This window comes from Rhipicephalus sanguineus, chromosome 7 (assembly GCF_013339695.2).
Source record: "Rhipicephalus sanguineus isolate Rsan-2018 chromosome 7, BIME_Rsan_1.4, whole genome shotgun sequence".
In the NCBI taxonomy this organism is placed as follows: Eukaryota; Metazoa; Arthropoda; class Arachnida; order Ixodida; family Ixodidae; genus Rhipicephalus; species Rhipicephalus sanguineus.
This window is the reverse complement of record NC_051182.1, coordinates 28,777,306-28,802,066: the sequence shown is the minus strand read 5'-3', so window position 1 is coordinate 28,802,066 and position 24,761 is coordinate 28,777,306. Positions and strand designations below refer to the sequence as shown.

Here is a 24,761-nt window from a genome sequence, read left to right as displayed (position 1 = left end):
AACTCCACACTCCGAGTTATGCTTCGTGCAGCAGTCTTGTTTCGCTAGAGCTCTCGTAATTGCCGAACATTTACAAAGTGTAGATGCAATGCCGCTCATGCGTAACCCATATATATCGGCAGAGATTTCTCTGTCGCAAAAGCACACTCTTTGTAGGTTTCGATCAAGGAGCGCTTAAATTAATTTCTATCGCCCGCGGCGCTGCTATATCAAAGAAACACCTGTTTTGTAGATGAAGCACACTGGAACCGTTTTTCAGTCCCAGGAGATGAGCCACTGGCGAACACGCTGTAAGTAATATCCGGCGTTGCAGAATGCCTCCTTTCCAGACGATAGGATCGGCGCTCCCGTCCGATCTTACTCCGTGACTAGAGCGAAGTTTTCGTCCACTGGAAGGCTCGAATTCTCGAAACGTTACAAGGATTTCTTTTAAATGCGAATGCATTTCTTAGTCGGGCTATGTGAGGCATCCGGCTTGTCCGCGCGCCACTCCGCTCTCACTCCCTCTCTCATAGCAACAGCTGCGGGCGCGCGCGCTTATCTTCGCCCTGACCGTAGCAGTGGTGCGGGCGGAGTAGCGAGAGAGTGAGTTATGGAGGAGCGCGCTCCCGCGTGTGAGGGCGCTCGCATCGCTCGTGCAGGAGCTCGGCGGAGCTCCCGCTGTTGGAGAGAGTGTAGGAAGGGTAGGTTCAGTGCTTCGTCGCTCCTTCTCTCTCCTCGTTCGCTCTCTCTCCTCCCTGCGCCACCGCTCTCAATGCAGTGCGTTTGAACGCGCTTGTAGCGTTTGTGCTGCGTTGGCACAGCCTGAAAACACAGCGCGTTCTAGACGCGTTTGTGCTGCATTGAAGGCGATGGCAACATCCCTGAGGTGATTACCAACGCACGTAGGAACCGTCGTTGAAAGAGGGAGACACTTGACGCGTCGATGTGTCCAGCTTTACGCCAATAAAATTACTACGCGCGTGTACTCTCAGCGCAAGAAATGCATTCGCATTTCCTCAGGATTCCCTTCGGGGAGGTGGGGGCGTTTTTTAGCTTCGGGCTACAAGAGCGCATAATTTTTTTTCCTTCGTGTAGCTTCACCCAGCTTGCAGGCTTTGGAGAACCGATATGGCACGATAGTTTTAGTGCGTTTAGAACATTTAATTTTGATCCTCGTTCCTACTAACACAGTTCGATGCAGTTAATTTCTGCTCCGCCTATGCGTAATCACAAATATGGTGTTTTACGTGTCAAACTATAATATGGTATGCGATGAAAATTCTTAAACAAGGGGTGCCGCTTGAGCCAACGTTTCGGCAAGCGGTCGTCTTCTTCAAGGCTTCAACTGAACAGACAGCTGCAGCCTTGGAGAAGACAAAACGATTGTCGAAACCTTGGCTCTAACGACACCCCTGTTGAAATTTTTTCACATTTTCAAGCTGCCATTTTCCCCTTAACTATGCTTTATTTGAATATGGTTTGCTGCATGCCGTAATGTGGAGTGTCACATATTTTGACACCTGGTGTTCTTCAACGTGAACCTAATTCAAGTACATGGGTGTTCTGTAGCTCTGCTCCTTGAAATGTAACCATCGTAATCTGGAATCGAACCCGCGCCCTCGAGCTTAGGAACGAGACACCTCACGTGATACGACGGCGGTTGCCTTCGACTATTATCACGGCTATGTCAGCTGGTATACCCTCGAGGTAGCGAAATGCATCACTAGCGCTAATTGCTGCAGTGGTGGTTGGTAGACCAAGCTTCCAAGCAAAAAAAAAAAAAATATGTGATGCTGTTATGGCCATAGAATTTCCACAATATTTACCAGGGCAAACTCTGCCGCTGCAATCATTCAGCCACCGTGGAATGATGGGTAGTACGTGATTTGCCTAGCCTTCGTGCTGAGGCTTCGAACGTGCTCGTGTCTTTGTTTATTGTTGTGTTTTGGCTTCTGTCTCAGATGAAAGAACGGATCGTTGTGAACCTCCTGAGCTTATTTTGAATTGGTGCGCCTAAAATGGTCAAAGTGGTGAAGCGGGACTGCTAAACTTTTGCTGAACTTTGTTTTGCCACAATACGGCTGCGGCCACACGAAGCCAGAGGGAGCAGAAAGAACGAAGTTTAGGCGAATACATTACCCCATAATTTCCACGCTGGCTGAAGCGTCTTGCGATGCAGCTCCCTTAAAAAACTAGCGCCATATTTGCCTCTAGTGCATCATTAATAAGAGACACTATGTTTATGGCGACGCTTTTTTTATGGACAAGAAGGCAACGGCGTGCCGCTGGTTCTGCTAGGCCTCAACGAGCGCGCGACTTTCTTACACCGCGAACGTAAAACAGCATCGTTCGCACTTGTCTTTTTTTTTTAACAGCGAAGGCTGCTCTAGCTCGGATAAAATGTCTGTCGCGTTCCAAAAGCTCTCCTCGCGTTGCCTAGCAACCAGCCGCGCCGCAGCTTGGCAACACAACACCTGCCATAACCTCTCCAAGCCAAGCATGCGCGAAAATAGCTGCAGCTGCGCTAAGCCACGCCCACTGACGGAGACATCGCGCGCTCCTCGCATCGCGTCGCCTAGCGACCAGGTACCGTACCACCTGGCCAAGCCGCGCATGCGCAGTAGCTAAGCCACGCCCACCAACTGGGACAACACCCACAACCTCCGCTCTGCAATGCAAAGCCTGCGCCCGATAGTGCCCGGACAGTCAGGGGCGTCCTAAGGAAGTCGTACTCCCGAGGAGGAAGCCGCGCATCAGGAACGTAGACGTGTCGGTCGACGGCGGCACGGCAGCGACCGGCTGATTCGGCCTACTTGGCCGAGGAAGCAGCCGCGAAGAACGGCGACAAGCCGATGCTGACTACACTCGACGAGAAAATGCCAGGGAGCGGCGAGAAAGCGATTGATCCGCGAAGACCCGACGTGATGGATGCCGAGTACGAGCGCGACGTCCGCGCCTTACTGTGCCAGCTTGCGTAACTAAGTGTAAATTTCCCGCGTTTTTTTTATATTGTATTGTTCTTCATTTCCTATTTTATCAGCTTTCGGCTGGTAATTTCTCGTACTCACAATACATGCTCAAACATTCGCTTGAAAACTTTGTGTCAATACGCGCGAGCCAGCTCTCCATGGGCAATATGTATTCGGCAAAAACATGAGTACTCAGAAAAATGTGGTTTTATTCAGCTCATTTTATTAGTACGCATCGCAAAGCAACATTCTCTACAAAACACGATAATGTACTGCCGTGAGGAAAAAGTATACGGACCACGGGGAGCGCGTTGCCGAAGTGTGGGTTTGCGCCATCTAGTGGCGAGCTGTCGTTGTCGAGAGCATTGCTCTGGCCATTGCGCGGCCAGACCTATGCTCTCTACTGCAGACGGTTGGCCTCTGATGGCGCAGAGCGTAACTTCGGCACGCGCTCCTGTGGCCGTATACTTTTGCTCGCGGCAGTACAGCAGTGTCTCGTATATTCAGTACAACTGAGCACATGTTGTAATGCGGTTATACAAACATAATACCGCTTCCTACATCTCTTCTGCTCATCTCCTGTGCACGATGCCAATCGAAAAAAAGCAATTTTATTATTGCAACGCTTATTTTGTGATTGATAAATAGAGTATCAATGGCGCCAGAGAAACATATCTTGCATGCCGTTTCTTTGATATAGCAGCTGCCGCAGGCGATAGAAATTAAATTTAAGCGCTCCTTGATCGAAACCTACAAAGAGTGTGCTTCTTGCGACAGAGAAATCTCTGCCGATATATATTACGGGTTCCGCATGAGCGGTCATTGCATCTACCACTTTGTAAATTGTTCGGCAATTACCGAGAGCTCTAGCCGAAACAAGAACTTGCTGCACGAAGCATAACTCGGAGTGTGGAGCTTGTCTTGTCGGCAGCCTGGAAATGTTGGGAACACAAATTCACTTGGCCATATGCTTGAACTTGGAGGCGTACGAAGGCAAAAAAAAAACAAAACAAGAAACAATTTAAAAGGAGGACTGACAGCAAAATTATTGCTTGCAACTTTTATGCTTTAAGTAGTAGGTTTGTGTCTGATAATCGCGAAATCGAATCGCAAATGCTCTAACGTGTCGTAAATTCATCCTAGCGTCATGATTAGCGCGCGCGCGCGCGCGCGCGCGCACGCACGCACGCACGCACACACACACACACACACACACACAACACACACACACACACACACACACCACACACACACACACACACACACACACACACCACACACACACACACACACACACACACACACACACACACACACGCGCGCACGGCACGCACGCACGGAGGGTGGCCGATTTGAAATTCGCTGGGGGTAGCAGGCGCTTGAAACACGATGTTTTCCTTACATGAAGCTTAAATGAACAGCTAGCTGCAATGATGTGAAAGAACGATGCGACGAGCGAACGAAACAGAGAACTCGAATTAGGCCTACTATATTTCCTTCGAAGGTGGCTGTGGAGGGTATAAAATATTTGACGAGATTATATCTGACTAGAACGAAATGCTGCTAGAAAAGGTCGACGCGCAGGACAAAATAACCCGCGTCACCAAGAAAAGCATCACCGAGGGAGCAACGTGCTAAAAAAAGGTGGTGGCCTGGAGGCACTAAAGGTTAAGGAGCAAACAAACAAGTCGCAGAAATACAATGACCCGCTTACAACAATATATTCACCGTTAAAACCTGGATACTGATGATAGTGTTCTTATACTGAGGAACACGCGGCGTCAATTGTACGATCGTAGGTTTACTATAAGACGAGGAATGTAAGATCGAAGCTCCGGTATTAAAACTTCGCACAGAAACCCTACGAAGGTGTGTCAGCGTGACGTCAGAGATATCAATGTATTTCTGGCATTCTGGATATAACCGTTGTGGTGGCGTAGCAGGGAAGTTGTCGCGCTACTATGCTCGATCGCGAGGGTTCGACCCCCGGGCAAGGCGGCGGCACTTCGATGGAGGCAAAAGGCAAGAAAACTCGCGTACTTAGATTTGGTTGCACGTTAAACCCTGGGTGGCCCCAATTAATCGGGCGTGCTCCAGAATAATACCATAGTTTTAGCGCGTTAAACCCAGGAAATAATTGGAATTTGGGCATGTTGCCTAAGTAAGGTTCTCAAATCTTGCCGCGTTAAGCGTTTGGCTTCACTAGAACGCATTTTTAACGATAAAGAAAAATTTGGGTGTCAGGAGACAACATTGAAATATATGGCGTCACGACGATCTGGTCCTTCGCCATCAGTATTTTCATTTTGCGCTGTTTTTTTGTCTTACGAAGAATGTACGCGTAACAAGGGGTCTCTGTTTCAGAATTGTGGAACGGTAACTTAGTAGGGCTAGTGAAATAGATCTTGTAATTCCTAATTTCTCCTTAAAAACTGGTATGGCTGCTCGCTGTCGTGCACCCCCGCATATATATATATATATATATATATATATATATATATATATATATATATATATATATATATATATATATATATATGTATATATATATATATATATATTATATATATATATATATATATATAATATATATATATATATATATATATATATATATATATATATATATATATATATTATATATATATATATATATATATATAATATATATATATGCGGGGGTGCACGACAGCGAGCAGCATACCAGTTTTTAAGGAGAAATTAGGAATTACAAGATCTATTTCACTAGCCCTACTAAGTTACCGTTCCACAATTCTGAAACAGAGACCCCTTGTTACGCGTACATTCTTCGTAAGACAAAAAACAGCGCAAAATGAAAATACTGATGGCGAAGGACCAGATCGTCGTGACGCCATATATTTCAATGTTGTCTCCTGACACCCAAATTTTCTTTATCGTTAAAAATGCGTTCTAGTGAAGCCAAACGCTTAACGCGGCAAGATTTGAGAACCTTACTTAGGCAACATGCCCAAATTCCAATTATTTCCTGGTTTAACGCGCTAAAACTATGGTATTATTCTGGAGCACGCCCGATTAATTGGGGCCACCCAGGGTTTAACGTGCAACCAAATCTAAGTACGCGAGTTTTCTTGCCTTTTGCCTCCATCGAAGTGCCGCCGCCTTGCCCGGGGGTCGAACCCTCGCGATCGAGCATAGTAGCGCGACAACTTCCCTGCTACGCCACCACAACGGTTATATCCAGAATGCCAGAAATACATTGATATCTCTGACGTCACGCTGACACACCTTCGTAGGGGTTTCTGTGCGAAGTTTTAATACCGGAGCTTCGATCTTCCATTCCTCGTCTTATAGTAAACCTACGATCGTAGATTTGACGCCGCGTGTTCCTCAGTATAAGAACACTATCATCAGTATCCAGGTTTTAATGGTGAATATATTGTTGTAAGTGTGTCATTGTATTTCTGCGACTTGTTTGTTTGCTCCTTAACCTTTAGTGCCTCCAGGCCACCACCTTTTTTAGCACGTTGCTCCCTCGGTGATGCTTTTCTTGGTGACGCGGGTTATTTTGTCCTGCGCGTCGACCTTTTCCAGCAGCATTTCGTTCTAGTCAGATATAATCTCGTCAAATATTTTATACCCTCCACAGCCACCTTCGAAGGAAATATAGTAGGCCTAATTCGAGTTCTCTGTTTCGTTCGCTCGTCGCATCGTTCTTTCACATCATTGCAGCTAGCTGTTCATTTAAGCTTCATGTAAGGAAAACATCGTGTTTCAAGCGCCTGCATACCCCCAGCGAATTTCAAATCGGCCACCCTCCGTGCGTGCGTGCGTGCGCGTGTGTGTGTGTGTGTGTGTGTGTGTGTGTGTGTGTGTGTGTGTGTGTGTGTGTGTGTGTGTGTGTGTGTGTGTGTGTGTGTGTGTGTGGTGTGTGTGTGTGTGTGTGTGTGTGTGTGTGTGTGTGTGTGTGCGTGCGTGCGTGCGTGCGCGCGCGCGCGCGCGCGCGCGCGCTAATCATGACGCTAGGATGAATTTACGACACGTTAGAGCATTTGCGATTCGATTTCGCGATTATCAGACACAAACCTACTACTTAAAGCATAAAAGTTGCAAGCAATAATTTTGCTGTCAGTCCTCCTTTAAATTGTTTCTTGTTTTGTTTTTTTTTTGCCTTTCGTACGCCTCCCAAGTTCAAGCATATGGCCAAGTGAATTTGTGTTCCCAACATTTCCAGGCTGCCGACAAGACAAGCTCCACACTCCGAGTTATGCTTCGTGCAGCAGTTCTTGTTTCGCTAGAGCTCTCGGTAATTGCCGAACAATTTACAAAGTGGTAGATGCAATGACCGCTCATGCGTAACCCGTAATATATATCGGCAGAGATTTCTCTGTCGCAAGAAGCACACTCTTTGTAGGTTTCGATCAAGGAGCGCTTAAATTAATTTCTATCGCCTGCGGCAGCTGCTATATCAAAGAAACACCTGTTGTAGATGAAGCACACTGGAAACCGTTTTGCAGTCCCAGGAGGATGAGCCATCTGGCGAACACGCTGTAAAGTAATATCCGGCGTTGCAGAATGCATCCTTTCCAGACGAGAGGAGTCGGCGCTCCCGTCCGATCTTACTCCGTGACTAGAGCGAAGTTTTCGTCCACTGGAAGGCTCGAATTCTCGAAACGTTACAAGGATTTCTTTTAAATGCGAATGCATTTCTTAGTCGGGCTATGTGAGGCATCCGGCGTTGTCCGCGCGCCACTCCGCTCTCACTCCCTCTCTCATAGCAACAGCTGCGGGCGCGCGCGCTTATCTTCGCCCCTGACCGGAGCAGGTGGTGCGGGCGGAGTAGCGGAGAGTGAGTGGAGAGGAGGAGCGCGCTCCCGCGTGTGAGGGCGCTCGCATCGCTCGTGCAGGAGCTCGGCGGAGCTCCCGCGTGTGTGGAGAGAGTGTAGGAGAGGGTAGGTTCAGTGCTTCGTCGCTCCTTCTCTCGCCGTTCGCTCTCTCTCCTCCCTGCGCCACCGCCTCAATGCAGTGCGTTTGAAACGCGCTTGTAGCGTTTGTGCTGCGTTGGCACAGCCTGAAAACAGCGCGTTCTAGACGCGTTTGTGCTGCATTGAAGGCGATGGCAACATCCCTGAGGTGATTACCAACGCACGTAGGAACCGTTCGTTGAAAGAGGGAGACACTTGAGCGCGTCGATGTGTCCAGCTTTACGCCAATAAAATTACTACGCCGTGTACTCTCAGCGCAAGAAATGCATTCGCATTTCCTCAGGATTCCCTTCGGGGAGGTGGGGGCGTTTTTTTAGCTTCGGGCTACAAAGAGGCGCATAATTTTTTTTCCTTTCGTGTAGCTTCACCCAGCTTGCAGGCTTTGGAAGAACCGATATGGCACGATAGTTTTAGTGCGTTTAGAACATATTAATATTTGGATCCTCGTTCCTACTAACACAGTTCGATGCAGTTAATTTCTGCCTCCGCCTATGCGTAATCACAAAATATGGTGTTTTACGTGTCAAAACTATAATATGGTAATGCGATGAAAAATTCTTAAACAAGGGGTGCCGCTTGAGCCAACGTTTCGGCAAGCGGTCTTGTCTTCTTCAAGGCTTCAACTGAACAAGACAGCTGCAGCCTTGGAGAAGACAAGAACGATTGTCGAAACCTTGGCTCTAACGACACCCCGTGTTGAAAATTTTTTCACATTTTCAAGCTGCCATTTTCCCCTTAACTATGCTTTATTTGAATATGGTTATGCTGCATGCCGTAATGTGGGAGTTCACAATAATTTTGACAACCTGGTGTTCTTCAACGTGAACCTAATTCTAAGTACATGGGTGTTCTTGTAGCTCTGCTCCATTGAAATGTAACCAGCGTAATCTGGAATCGAACCCGCGCCCTCGAGCTTAGGAACGAGACACCTCACGTGATACGACGGCGGGTTGCCTTCGACTATTATCACGGCTATGTCAGCTGGTATACCCTCGAGGTAAGCGGGAAATGCATCACTAGCGCTAATTGCTGCAGTGGTGGTTGGTAGACCAAGCTTCCAAGCAAAAAAAGAAAAAAAATATGTGATGCTGTTATGGCCATAGAATTTCCTACAATATTTACCAGGGCAAACTCTGCCGCTGCAATCATTCAGCCACCGTGGGAATGATGGGTAGTACGTGGATTTGCCTAGCCTTCGTGCTTGAGGCTTCGAACGTGCTCGTGTCTTTGTTTATTGTTGTGTTTTGGCTTCTGTCTCAGATGAAAGAACGGATCGTTGTGAACCTCCTGAGCTTATTTGAATTGGTGCGCCTAAAATGGTCAAAGTGGTGAAGCGGGACTGCTAAACTTTTGCTGAACTTTGTTTTGCCACAATACGGCTGCGGGCCACACGAAGCCAGAGGGAGCAGAAAGAACGAAGTTTAGGCGAATACATGTACAGCCCATAATTTCCACGCTGGCTGAAGCGTCTTGCGATGCAGCTCCCTTAAAACTAGCGCCATATTTGCCTCTAGTGCATCATTAAGAGACACTATGTTTATGGCGACGCTTTTATTTATGGACAAGAAGGCAACGGCGTGCCGCTGGTTCTGCTAGGCGCTCAACGAGCGCGCGACTTTCTTAACAGCCGCGAACGGAAAACAGCATCGTTCGCACTTGTCTTTTTTTTTTAACAGCGAAGCTGCTCTAGCTCGGAGTAAAATGTCTGTCGCGTTCCAAAAAGCTCTCCTCGCGTTGCCTAGCAACCAGCCGCGCCGCAGCTTGGCAACACAACACCTGCCATAACCTCTCCAAGCCACGCATGCGCGAAAATAGCTGCAGCTGCGGCTAAGCCACGCCCACTGACGGAGACATCGCGCGCTCCTCGCATCGCGTCGCCTAGCGACCAGGTACCGTACCACCTGGCCAAGCCGCGCATGCGCAGTAGCTAAGCCACGCCCACCAACTGGGACAACACCCACAACCTCCGCTCTGCAATGCAAAGCCTTGCTGCGCCCGATAGTGCCCGGACAGTCATGGGGCGTCCTAAGGAAGTGCGTACTCCCGAGGAGGAAGCCGCGCATCAGGAACGTAGACGTGTCGGTCGACGGGAGCGGCAACGGCAGCGACCGGCTGATTCGGCCTACTTGGCCGAGGAAGCAGCCGCGAAGAGACGGCGACAAGCCGATGCTGACTACACTCGACGAGAAAATGCCAGGGAGGCGGCGAGAAAGCGATTGATCCGCGAAGACCCCGACGTGATGGATGCCGAGTACGAGCGGCGACGTCCCGCGCCTTACTGTGCCAAGCTTTGCGTAACTAAGTGTAAATTTCCCGCGTTTTTTTTATATTGTATTGTTCTTCATTTCCTATTTTTATCAGCTTTCGGCTGGTAATTTTCTCGTACTCACAATACATGCTCAAAACATTCGCTTGAAAACTTTGTGTCAAGTACGCGCGAGCCAGCTCTCCATGGGCAATAGTGTTTCGGCAAAAACATGAGTACTCAGAAAAATGTGGTTTATTCACTCATTTTATTAGTAACGCATCGCAAAGCAAACATTCTATACAAAACACGATAATGTACTGCCGTGAGAAAAAGTATACGGACCACGGGAGCGCGTGCCGAAGTTGTGGTTTGCGCCATCTAGTGGCGAGCTGTCTGTTGTCGAGAGCATTGCTCTGGCCATTGCGCGGCCAGACCTATGCTCTCTACTGCAGACGGTTGGCCTCTAGATGGCGCAGAGCGTAACTTCGGCACGCGCTCCTGTGGTCCGTATACTTTTGCTCGCGGCAGTACAGCAGTGTCTCGTATATTCAGTACAACTGAGCACATGTTGTAATGCGGTTATACAAACATAATACAGCTTCCTACATCTTCTTCTGCTCATCTCCTGTGCACGATGCCAATCGAAAAAAGCAATTTATTATTGCAACGCTTATTTTGTGATTGATAAATAGAGTATCAATGGCGCCAGAGAAACATATCTTGCATGCCAGTAAAAATAACTTCCTTTTATATTCCATGAAATTCGTCAGCTCGATAATCCGAAAGGTCTGCTATAGGTAATAAATTTTCTTCATAACTCACCTTACGCCAATGTGCCGACATATATATCTAGCAAATTATATAATAAAAGACGTTTTTCATACTTTTTTATACGTGTAAGGTAAGTACAGTTTCATTCAGAGATGTAACATTGCTAACAGGTGAAAAAATCCGTAAACAGGGGGTGGGTGCTCGAGCCGACGTTTCGACAAGTGGACTTCAAGACTGGAACCCCTTTTGCGCCAACATACGCCAACATTTTTATGGGACAGTTAGAATCAAAGCTGTTGGAATCATGTCCAGTGAAGCCTTCCACCTATCTCCGTTACATAGACGACATACTTATCATATGGGAACATGGCGTAAGTACACTAAACGCATTCATTGACCACTGTAACAAGTTTCACTCTAGTATTAAATGCACCATGCACCACTCTTCCAGTGAAATTAGCTTCCTAGACTAGACGGTATCTATTGAAGCAGGAAAATTAAAGACGACGCTTTACAGAAAACCAACATTGCTAACAGGTGAAAAAATCCGTAAACAGGGGGTGGGTGCTCGAGCCGACGTTTCGACAAGTGGATTTCAAGACTGGAACCCCTTTTGCGCCAACATACGCCAACATTTTTATGGGACAGTTAGAATCAGAGCTGTTGGAATCATGTCCAGTGAAGCCTTCCACCTATCTCCGTTACATAGACGACATACTTATCATATGGGAACATGGCGTAAGTACACTAAACGCATTCATTGACCACTGTAACAAGTTTCACTCTAGTATTAAATGCACCATGCACCATTCTTCCAGTGAAATTAGCTTCCAAGACAAGACGGTATCTATTGAAGCAGGAAAATTAAAGACGACGCTTTACAGAAACCCAACATTGCTAACAGGTGAAAAAATCCGTAAACAGGGGCTGGGTGCTCGAGCCGACGTTTCGACAAGTGGACTTGTCTTCTTCAAGACTGGAACCCTTTTTGCGCCAACATACGCCAACATTTTTATGGGACAGTTAGAATCAGAACTGTTGGTATCATGTCCAGTGAAGCCTTCCACCTATCTCCGTTACATAGACGACATACTGATCACATGGGAACATGGCGTAAGCACACTAAACGCATTCATTGACCACTGTAACAAGTTTCACTCTAGTATTAAATGCACCATGCACCATTCTTTCAGTGAAATTAGCTTCCTAGACAAGACGGTATCTATTGAAGCAGGAAAATTAAAGACGACGCTTTACAGAAAACCAACATTGCTAACAGGTGAAAAAATCCGTAAACAGGGGCTGGGTGCTCGAGCCGACGCTTCGACAAGTGGACTTGTCTTCTTCAAGACTGGAACCCTTTTTGCGCCAACATACGCCAACACTTTTATGGGACAGTTAGAATCAGAGCTGTTGGAATCATGTCCAGTGAAGCCTTCCACCTATCTCCGTTACATAGACGACATACTGATCATATGGGAACATGGCGTAAGCACACTAAACGCATTCATTGACCACTGTAACAAGTTTCACTCTAGTATTAAATGCACCATGCACCATTCTTCCAGTGAAATTAGCTTCCTAGACAAGACGGTATCTATTGAAGCAGGAAAATTAAAGACGACGCTTTACAGAAAACCAACATTGCTAACAGGTGAAAAAATCCGTAAACAGGGGGTGGGTGCTCGAGCCGACGTTTCGACAAGTGGATTTCAAGACTGGAACCCCTTTTGCGCCAACATACGCCAACATTTTTATGGGACAGTTAGAATCAGAGCTGTTGGAATCATGTCCAGTGAAGCCTTCCACCTATCTCCGTTACATAGACGACATACTTATCATATGGGAACATGGCGTAAGTACACTAAACGCATTCATTGACCACTGTAACAAGTTTCACTCTAGTATTAAATGCACCATGCACCACTCTTCCAGTGAAATTAGCTTCCTAGACTAGACGGTACCTATTGAAGCAGGAAAATTAAAGACGACGCTTTACAGAAAACCAACATTGCTAACAGGTGAAAAAATCCGTAAACAGGGGGTGGGTGCTCGAGCCGACGTTTCGACAAGTGGACTTCAAGACTGGAACCCCTTTTGCGCCAACATACGCCAACATTTTATGGGACAGTTAGAATCAGAGCTGTTGGAATCATGTCCAGTGAAGCCTTCCACCTATCTCTGTTACATAGACGACATACTTATCATATGGGAACATGGCGTAAGTACACTAAACGCATTCATTGACCACTGTAACAAGTTTCACTCTAGTATTAAATGCACCATGCACCATTCTTCCAGTGAATTAGCTTCCTAGACTAGACGGTATGTATTGAAGGAGGAAAATTAAAGACGACGCTTTACAGAAAACCAACATTGCTAACAGGTGAAAAAATCCGTAAACAGGGGCTGGGTGCTCGAGCCGACGTTTCGACAAGTGGACTTCTCTTCTTCAAGGCTGGAACCCTTTTTGCGCCAACATACGCCAACATTTTTATGGGACAGTTAGAATCAGAGCTGTTGGAATCATGTCCAGTGAAGCCTTCCACCTATCTCCGTTACATAGACGACATACTGATCATATGGGAACATGGCGTAAGCACACTAAACGCATTCATTGACCACTGTAACAAGTTTCACTCTAGTATTAAATGCACCATGCACCATTCTTCCAGTGAAATTAGCTTCCTAGACAAGACGGTATCTATTGAAGCAGGAAAATTAAAGACGACGCTTTACAGAAAACCAACAGACAGTCAACAATACCTAGATTACATTAGTCATCACCCGCGACACTGCAAACAGGGGATATTTGTAGGACAGGCGAGGCGTATAAGAAGTATCTGTAGCGATGACAGTGACTACATTCACCACTTATGCAACCTAAAGGAAACGTTAGCTAAAAGGAATTACCCGCAAGATGCTCTAAAGAAGGTCTACAACGAAGCATGTCAACTGGACAGGAAATCATCACTAGCTCAAAGGGCCCCTGTAGCACAGTTCCAGCCTTGAAGAAAAGTGCACATGTCGAAACGTCGGCTCGAGCACCCACCCCCTGTTTACGGATTTTTTCATCGGCAGCTTCCATCTTCCAGTTCCTTCCATTTCTTTTTTTATTGTTAACAGGGTATCATGAAAGATGTCACACAAGCACATTGGAGGTATTTCTCAAAATTTGTAACGAATGTATTTGGGCTCTGTCATCCTCTGGACATAAATGGCACATTTCCAAGACAACTAAGAAATAGCACACCGTAGACCGAGTTTTCTTCAAGTTCTTTTCTTTTTTGAGGAAGAATAAAGGTTGTAGAAGGCGCATTAAGCAATGGTTGATCCTCATGTTGGGCTATCAGAGAGCGATGCACCATAATATTAAGGGACGCGTAGTTTCAGGACATGAAGAAATATTTTTAACACTAACTCAAATCTGTAGTTCTTTAGAACTGTGCATAAAACGGGACGCAGAAAAGTAGCACATGACACCTGGGCAGTAGCGCCTGGGCAGTGTGGTACTTTTCGGTGTCCCGTTTCTGCGTTGTTTTAAAGAACTATCTGTATTCACAACCATGGCTGGTCTGTGGAGAAGTGCGGGGAACGCCCGCGCGTCCGGCTGTCCAGTCCGGCCATGATACAACAATGCCGCATAACCACCATTTTGAATTTCTTGAACTAAAATCCGCTGCACGATATGCACAAAGGCAGTGATGCTCGCGAAGATGATCTTTTGAACGGATTTCAAGAATGATCTAATATGTTGAACGTATGTTATGCATTTTCTCTTATAATGTCGCTCAGCTTCATGCGCTCTGTTTGAATTGCAGGGCGAATGTGAGAGCTATTCTGTTAGCTTTGTCGTGTTATTTTTGTCGTATTCTGTGCCGAATCACCCTTGCGAGCTTTTATCCCAGCAGTCTGAAGGCCATTGTGCTGTGTCAGTACAAATAAATGCGCAAATTAAAACAAATGCTACTGCCACTCAACCGCACGACGAGGCCACATGCAGTACAACTTTTAGGAGCTATAAAATACCTGTTGTGCAGCTTTCATGCAGCTTTTGTGCAGCCATCCAACTTACAGGCGTGAATGAAAAGGTATGTGCGGTTTATCGGGTCTTCATTAAAAGTGTCGACTGAGAAGGTCTTGGCAAAATCTGCGATGAAGTTCTTGAAATCTTTCTTCTCTTTTTCGTCTAGCAGGGGGTATACTGGGTTGAATGAAAGAAGCGATTCTGAAAAAAGAGACAAAATGATGATCTTTTGATGACTGCTGACGAAAAAAGCAAAAACAGAATGGAGTTAGTACCTAACGCTCACTTTCATAACAAAATACATTATGGCCTGTTTTCAAACGGCTTCTTAATATGACTCGTGATGCGAAAAAAAGCTACATCAGTATATCAAAAGACACAAGTTAGTGCTTTAGCACCCATATTGCCAAACCAGCCTTATCCGTATCTCTCATTTTCCTGGACTATTTCGTGACTTGTTCTCCATAAACAAACTACGTTGTTATTGGCAAACCGGCCTCATCGTTATGTCTTGCCCTCCTTTCCATTTCTGTTCACTTAACGCACATTAACGAAACAAAAACGATAACAAAAAGTTAAAGTAACACCGTGTTAAAATAGGCGGGTCAGGCGAACACTGCCTTTAGGCGCAGTGTAAGAAGAAATAGTTTATATAATTCATACAGATTTATCTGACGATTATTACCCTAAGTTTATGTAAGCAACACCAATGGAGTACTTTTGCATTTATTAATGCAACATGTACAAAAACTTGCTCACCTTATGTAAGTATACGCAAAGCAAGCTTTTTGCCGAATTTGAAAAGAACATTTCTACTCACTGCCACATAATATAGACCACCGCATTGGTTTCTTGGAAAAATGAGCTTAATGTTTCTGGAACCTATGAAATGATTATTTCCGGTGTTTATCTAGAGCGCACGCTAAATTTCCCAGTTATTCCATGCGCTCACAAGGAACACATGAAGAGGCACCCTGTCACTTCAGCCATGACCAAGAACTGTATGTTTGCCTAAGCTTACCTCAAGCTTACCACTGCGCGTTTTTAATATTGCTTGCAAGCAGCCTCTGGCCAGGATTTATGGTTTCCTAGCTCAAATTTGTTCAATTTGTTATAACAAAAAAAGACAAAAAAAATGACGGATGGCCGTATTCATGAAGCCTTCTTACGCTAAAAACGTTCGTGAAAAAATATTGAAGCCAATCACGATGCTGGACTTATATTTCACGAATTGAGCGGAACACCGGGGAAGAAATCGAAAAAGAAGTGAATTCGGCCCGGAGACTGCGCCAACTGAATTGTTATTGCGATATCAATTAAATGGACATACACGGTTGGTCTTTGCCGTCTCCGTCGCCCTTGCCGTCATGTCCCGTATATATATATATATATATATATATATATATATATATATATATATATATATATATATATATATATATATATATATATATATATATAAAGAGCCACAAAGAAAAATAATTCACTAAAAACTGATACAAAACTAGATAGACGAAACAGAGAGAAAGAGAAAGAAAGGATGTAGGGAAGGTTGTTTCAGCTCCACTAACGTGAAACCTGTGGAGGGGCGAAGCATGCAGTGTGCGCCGGTGTTTCCCACAGCAAAATCACTGTTAATGGGCAATGAGACACAGAAGAAAGGTTAGACACAGATACCCGCAGTCCACTTTTAGTTAACGTGCACGCTGCGGATCTTTATTGTTCAACTACGCACAACATAAATCTGCCACTGGCACTACATTGCAGGTCAAGATCCAGTGCCTGTGGCCAGTGAACGATTGTGCAGCGCGTACATGTCTAATAACAGGCAATAAAGCAAAAAAAAAACGAGCAGTCGGATATTTCAATCAAGAAACTCGTTAGCGGACGCTGCCTGCGTCGGCGTTGTCTCTCGCGCGCGAGGGCGCGTTCTCGTTCCTTGCGAGCTGGTAGTTCAGCGTTCATCGCAGAAAGAGCGTTTCCATAGTCAACGCGTGCCGTTCGCTCTCTCTCGCCACACGGCGAGCGCTGTGGCGGTGGCGCCCTAATGCGAATTCTGAGCACAGCTTTGTGTCGGTGCAAGGCCAACTGTGTTTGAAGTTTTGGCTTTCCGCAAGGTGTCGACTACGCCATAAATCATTAGTTTTGTGAAGCAGGACAGCACCCACTACGCCATTATTCGTAGTTCTGCGTATAAGCTAGGCTACACATTTGTAAGGTATGTGCACTTTGTTGATTCTGCATGTCCCTGACAACGATGAAGAATTATGTCTGAGCACTTTGCAGTGGGTGGGAAGCAATAAACCATACACTCTTTGCATAATTAGCATTGTGTGATGACTGGCTGTTCTTTTACTTTTCTGCCACGCAATAGTACATCCATAAGTTAATGCGATTTCGTGCCCTACATGCCACCTGTATAAGGCCATTTTGCAAATGAGTTTCAAGCACATAATGGCTCTGTGGTAGAATACTCGACTGCCACGCTTAGGACAATAATAGGACATGTTTACTAGCGAAAAAAAAGACGTGGACGAGAAGAAGGAATACAGGACAACGCTAGCGTTGTCCTGTATTCCTTCTTCTCGCCCATGTCTTTTTTTCGCTAGTAAACATGACCTATTATTCACGTTACCAACTAGCCCAACTTTCCGCCTTAAATGTATCACGCTTAGGACCCTGGTTCAAATCCCATTCAATATTTCTCATGTCTATCGGTTACGTCACCGACGGCAACGGCGACGCCGCTTAACGCAGGAACGGGCGCCTAAGAGCTGCGCTGTAAAAGAAGACGTTATGGAAAGGTTAGTTTTATGACAAAACTAGACGCCAGTTTTCCCCCTTTCCGAAAACATGTGAATGTAGACTGCGTTAGAGCCGCCTATCTCAAGCCTCTGAAGCTGATATTGAAATATCGGCGGAGAAACCACTTTGATTTCAGACTATAGTGACATACAATGACTATTTTTGTGATCGGAAGTGACGTTTCATCAAGCGGCAGTCACGACAACGGCTCTATAAGGAATCATTAAAGCGCAAGAACAGGTACTCACATACAACGAGAAGCACAGGACGGGCGCTACTAGATGACTGCGGTTAAGTGGAACATGATTAGTCTGACGAAGAGCTTCGCTGTGATTGGTGAAGTGGGTGTGCCAGAACAAGTATATCGCCCGTCCTGTGTCTCTCGTTCCATTGGAATATGTTTTTTTTTTCTTGCGCTTTAGGGTTCCCAAAAGCCATGCATCATCTCGCCGAATGTCAAGTTTTGTCTCTATAACAGGGTGACGAACCAGCCATCGACGTCAGCGCCGTAATGAAACGGGAAAGGGATCCTTTTTCCTCGTCGTCTGCTGGTGTCTTGAAATTTGAAGCCCAGTAAGTTGAGTTCCCAGGCACCAATTTTGATCGTTCGTAGAGCGGTGATTGGAACCAGCCATCGACGTCAGCGCCGTAATGAAACGGGAAAGGGATCCTTTTTCCTCGTCGTCCGCTGGTGTCTTGAAATTTGAAGCCCAGTAAGTTGAGTTCCCAGGCACCAATTTTGATCGTTCTTTTTGCGTTCATCCCAGTGTTCAACGCTACGCACACTTCAGTGCTACGGAAGGCAGACAAAAAAAAAACGTTGCAAGACACCTTTACGTGGCTCCTTGCGCAGTGCCCTTAAGTGGAACATGACAGGCGAAAATGTGATACAAAAATCAATGTGACCTGCGTCTCAATGACGTTATCATGTGACGTCATCATGGCGTCACAAATCTCTAAATTTGTGATGTCATGACATGACGTCGTGTGTTGATGTATCGCATGACAGCGTTGCTTGGTCAAAGGCGGTCCGAGCCCTCAAGGTCATTTAATGTGTGTCTCTCCCACTGCGGCTTGTTATGCCTAGCAATAAATATAACTTAACGCATTGCCAAGCGTGCAGCAGGCTTTAGCCTTCAAATATTCGCCAGCCTGTTTGAGGCACCTATCCCTGTTCGTTCAACCTACCCGCACAGAGAGTGCAACGTGCTGCAACACTTCTTCTATACAACTTGCACTGACAAGTTGTGAATTTGCACAGCTTGTATCACCCGTTGTGCAACGTGAGGCTGCATAAAAATACATAAAATAGACTTAGCAAGATTTGTGTTAAAACGCGTTACTTTTTACTGTAATAAAATGTGTGGCGAGTTTTCTCGAGTGCGACCTGTCTACAAGAAACCACAGTCGAGCACTTTTTCAGTTACTACTCAATTTCAACATATGTATGTGACAGACTATACAAACGCGGGAACGTACGGCAGAGTAGAACTTGGGAAGCATAAGAATGCATATCGGCGTATAGTTCTAAGCCAACATTTAAGCTCCAAAGCTGAAAGTGGGTAACTCCAGTATATCAGCTTATTCTGCACTCTGTGTTACCGCTTCCTCATCCTGGTTTGTGATGAAAGCTTGTGTTGAGGCATATGGAACTTTGTGTTTCTCACGGTCTCGAAGGGCGAATGGGATATGAGAGACCATACGCTATACCAGATGTAAAAGCAAACACTTGACGGAGACCCTCCCAGTGTTGTATTGCAGATTTACCCGAAGCGCCATGTTTAATTTTCTTTCCTGCTTTTTCATGAGCTGCCATTCAAGTAATGGACATATACTTGTCCGCATACTGCTTGCCCGCATAGTTAGGCTCATACAGGTCACATGCTTTTCCACGCAATATTGCATGAAAATATTTTCGTTTGTGCACTACTTTAAAGAGGTACTGACACAAGAATGTCGGTGCAGCGTTTTTTTTTTTTTTTTTTTTTGATGCAGTATGTTGCTGGAGGCCTATTAGTCATATCACGGCACATCCCTTGCTGCAGCGCGCGACAGATAATTAATTACAGTCTGTTTATTACCGACCAGTCTCAGTTTCGGTTTGGGAGAGCTCCGAGAACGACAAGCCGCCGTGTGCAACTAACGCCTTCTAGTGTTCGAAACAGCACACAACTGTGACTTACTTCCGCGCTGCCTGCATCGTCTGCTCGCGTTCTTTCGCATGGGGCATGTGCAGCGCGATGTCGTCGTCGTCATCGTGATCATCGTCACCTGGTGGCAGAGATTTTCTTGAGGCTTCCACACGTTCGCCGCGGGCACGGACTCGCGAGCAGCCACCAAAATAGTACCACGGTTATGGGAGACACGTTTGGGTTCAGCCTGCTTGATGGACACGTGTTTTCTTTCTTGTTTTTTTTTTTTCCAAACACAAAGAATAGCTGCATGCGGGCCTGGCAGGGAATCAACCCGGGCTGAGCTCAGCAGAGAAAACGGTGAGATTACGGAGCACTGCTCTAGAAAAGGCAAGGGATCTTTTAAGAGAAAAGTTAATATATTCACCGGTCAACTTTTCCCGCGTCCATCGCAGCGTCGTCGGAGAAACGAAAACTTCACATGCTAGTGTCGTGAGACGAGTAGACTCGACAAGATTTCTTGCGTACTCTCTCAGAGATGCAACGTCATTCAGCGTAGCAGTAACCGGCATCATATCTTCGAGAACCTGCTCAGAGATAGATAAAAAAGAATCAATACAATCGGGCAACACTACGTGATCTACACTATACTCTCTCGTTGTTGTTGTTGTTGTATCTTGGAATAACTGTCGACGTTAATGGGTTATCAATGAACCAATAAAGCGACACACAGTATTACTGCCACGTATACACACCCCGTATCAGGCGTGTGCTGCGGCTGTGCTCCTTTCGCTGTGCCACCGCTAGCTCCGCCCATGGCCCTAGTCTGAATATATACTGTATGTTAAGATACCATCGGTGCATATATGGCGGGGATTCGATTTCATTCAGCACCGCCTACACAATAAAGGCGTCTCGTCCCGAAGGGGAACTGGCGGATACTGAAGTTTTCAATAAGGTTTATTGCCCTCCTCCTTCTCTTCTTGTTTTTTTTTTTTTGTACAGCGGCACATGCCCAATCGTCAATTTTGTCGTGAAAACTATGATTGAAGTCTAGCACATCTCCATGTGGTACTGATACATGTCAATGGGGACGTATGTGCAAGTCATAATCATAATGAAGCCGACAGACAATGAGCCAGGGGAAGCGTGAGCGAGATTACTTTAGTTCATTCAAATATAGAAATGATACGAAATTAAATAATGGCGACATACAATCATCTGGTCACAGATGCGATACGAAACGACGTCTTCGCTTTTCGCGTGCGATGTTCTTACAATTGGCCTACCTCGGCGCCATTCTTGCGTACATTTTCATGGGTATGTATGTGTGCTATGACTAAACCTGGGTGTTTCAGCCAGCGTCACCACTCAAGGTCGTGGTGGTTCATGCGGAACATCCTCCGCAGGGGCCGCGGGCCATCCCCGCGTAAGTAGGCAATTAACCGAATCATCAAAGCTAGACATTTGTAAAAGCAACGTCTCTATCCTCCTGATTCCTGGCTAGTACAGGTACATGCCAGGAGTTTTTACTACGCACAACACCACATAACACGCACAAAAGTGAATGGTTCTGCAATACGGTGTGTTGCTATTGCCACGCCCGCTTCTTGTTTTATTTTGATGTATTGGGATTTGAACCGCAAGAACGGTTAGCAACGCTCAACGCTGACCGCGCCGCAGTGTTCGAGAACCTTGCGATTGTAGTAGATCACTTTGTTAAGATTGCGCGCAGGACGCCAATACTCTAGATTATTCCAGAGCTTTCGCGACCACCAGTGATAAGACTGGAAAGTTCGATGCGTGATGTATAAAAGACGGCGCGTCCCAGCCATGAGGAGTTTTTATCGACGGCCGACGCTCTGTTCGCCGCTATCAGTGTACAGTGTGTATTGCTGTAGTTTGACCTGCCGTTTCAAGGCCACAAGTTCGGCCAAATAAAAAGTTTCCTCTTGCACACGCCGACTGCTGCTTTCGTCGACGTCACGACCACGTGACACTATATCAATTGGTGCGATGCTAATCGCATTCGCATAGATATTCATCGTCAGATGGGTTCCTACAAAGTTTTCCTCACTCGTTACGGCAGCAAACAGCCGCTTAACTTTGAATCGCTTACTTACACTTTTAAGTCTTTTCGCGAAATAAGGGACACACGCTATATACTCCACTGAGTAGTTTCGTACAAGATGATGCGTTCGCGGACATTTTTTATTTCAACGGCGCACATGTGTCCCGTAAAAACTTGACCTTTCTACGAATTCCGACATTAATTCTTGCCATTCCGCGCACGACGTAATGATGAATGCCTTGAACTGTTTCACGGCTATGTTGCTGTCTACAGCTTTAAGTGGATCGAGAAATGTTACGCCACACATGAGATAACAGTATGTCCCTCTTTCGTGTGACACCTCTGTCTGTAGGATTGGGCACTCAATTTCCCACTATCCCTTTTGGTATTTGTGTGCAATTGTCGCTGTGATGGGAGTTTCGTTCGCGCACCCAGACACGCAGCTTCCAACTCAATGCGTGAGTAGTTAGAGTAACGCATGCGTGAGTCGTCCACATGCTTTAGGGACTGTGGTTTACAGCGCTGCACTTCGATGGTGCGAAGTACTAAAGAAAGGCTGCTCCGCAGGAATGAAAGACAAAAATAGAAACAAAGGCTGGGAAACCTGGGTCTTGCTGTCGTTCTACGGTGGTCATCGTACATGATTCTCAATAAACATTGTTTCTTTCGTTTCTCCTCATTATTTCGCGGAAGGGCTGGGGACAGCTTCAAACTTCGAAATAGGAAATCCGCCGCTGGGTACTCGGTTTCAGCGTATCCACACGTGTTCTTAAGTAGGTCGCACATGTAGTTAAAACTGCGGTCACTGGCTGCAAATAAGCGCCTATACATAAAAAAGCTGGCGTAACAAACGAGCGCTGTTTTTTTATTAATTAGGAAAAAGGCATTATTTTCTCAAATAAGCATACGTTGCCTTTACGTCCACGGTGACTAGATTTGCCTTGACGACCCCCGGCAAATATTGTGTATTGTGCAAAATATTATTAGGACGAAAGCCTTAGATGCCTCATAAAACGCGAGAATTAACCATCGGCGTCGGCGACGTCGGTGTCAACGCGAGTGATGCAAAAAATCATCGCGTGATGACGATATGACGTCATCACGATTTCATAGATCTCTAAAATTTGTGCCGTCATCATGACGTCACTGCGACCTCACATCACGTGACGTCTGAAGATGACGTCGCCGCTTGGTCATAGGTGGGTCGATCACGGACGCAGTGCAAAACCAGGTGAAGTGCAGAAAGCTTGCTATGTCACCGATCCTGGAGGCAGCGCGAAACCACATTAGGTGCAGAAAGCTTTTAGAGGTGGCGGGGGACTATCAATACATCGACTGAGAAGAAAAAGAAGAAGATGGCTTTCTCCTTCGAGTTGTGTTAGGCGAATGCATAAGGGACCCTGTGAATTTTGAAGCATGTCTGACTAAGTCATTGGAACAAATTTATTACTACTACTGAATACTTTAAAATATCAAATCGACCTCTGATTGAGTTGAAGCGTTATGTAAACAGTATCCTAAATTCTGACACGCTAAGTAATAGGTTAAAATGCAAGCGACAGGCATTAGCAGTACGAGCACGTGCCCAGATAATGAAAATGCAGTTTTGAGAAAGCAAATGTAATAACGTTCCTGAACTTTATCACAATAACGGTTGTTTACCGCGGCTGTATTGCTGAGCACAAGTGGTCTAACGCTTCGCGGCTAACAAAATATGAACTTTAGGAGATGTAAAAAATTAAGCCTTAATAGCAGGCTATTAACTCTCAAATTATAGAGTTAAGCTTCCTACACCTCGGGTACACGCGACGAAGTAACAACCTGAAAGTTAACTTATCACAACATATTGAGCAGGTTTTGGAGAATGTTACCTGGCTGTACTTCGACCATCGCGGCGAATTCCTGATCGCTTCAAAGAGGTCGAAGAAATGCACACTTCGCTTGAAGAGCAGGACGCACTCTCCCCCAGGTGCCATGAGCCTCTCGATGTTGCTCAAGGAAACACCCTGGTCCCGGATCCAGTGCAACGTGAGGAATGAGTAAACCCGTTGGAACTGCCCTTGTTCGCGCGCAAACTTCTCCACGTCTTGCACAATGTCGAGCGGGAGATAATCGATCTTCGGGTGTGGGTATTTTTCGGCTGCGAGCTTCAGCATCGCAGCGGACTTGTCTACGGCCACGAGTCTCCTGGATGGCGGGCAGCGCGGGAACAGGCACCTGCGGCCGACGGACAATTAACGAAACTCTATGGACCGGATTGGAGAGCTTAAACAAAGCCGCCCGCTTTACTCCTGCTGTCTCCATTCTATTACTTTTAAATGCGGAGCATTTCTTAGTCGCACCTGCGGCGTCGGCCGCCGTCCACACCCCCACTCCGCATGCTCGGCTCGTCTCGTGCCGGCAGCAGGCCTCTCCTCTCCCTCCCTCCCTCCTCTCGATCGAACGCGGGTGGTGTGTATATAAGCGGCGGAGCGCACGTTCGCAATTCAGTCAAGGGCGTCTTTACTTGGCTTTCGCTTGACTTGACGCTTTGCTTGACTCGAGTAGATGCGATGGAAGCAACAGTACCTTCAATCAGCGTCCCACCACCCGTTGAAGGCAACGTTACCCCACCCTCACCATCGTCGGCGTCAACAACAGCAAGCAACGCAGAAGACAAGGCTGCGAAGAGATGAGCATACGACGCTGAACGCAAGCGTTTGAAGCGAGCTGCGGACCCGGAACTTCGTGCACGAGAAGCTGCTGCGAGACGGCAACGACGGGCTGCGGATCCTTAACTCGGGGAACGGGAC

The 24,761-nt window shown here is 46.2% G+C and overlaps 1 protein-coding gene and 1 pseudogene across 1 annotated transcript; one reads left to right on the top strand and one right to left on the bottom strand.

Annotated features, from left to right (window-relative positions):
* LOC119398575 (uncharacterized) overlaps nt 1-24,761 on the top strand; it is a 172,514-nt pseudogene that overhangs the window by 6,336 nt on the left and 141,417 nt on the right.
* Nucleotides 14,957-24,139, bottom strand: LOC119400649 (uncharacterized). Its single transcript, XM_037667681.2, has 3 exons — nt 23,841-24,139; nt 20,326-20,485; nt 14,957-15,162 (listed from the first exon to the last, which is right to left on the bottom strand). Exons 1-3 carry the CDS (start codon nt 24,123-24,125, stop codon nt 14,978-14,980), a joined length of 630 nt encoding a protein of 209 aa, XP_037523609.1. The 5' UTR covers nt 24,126-24,139; the 3' UTR covers nt 14,957-14,977.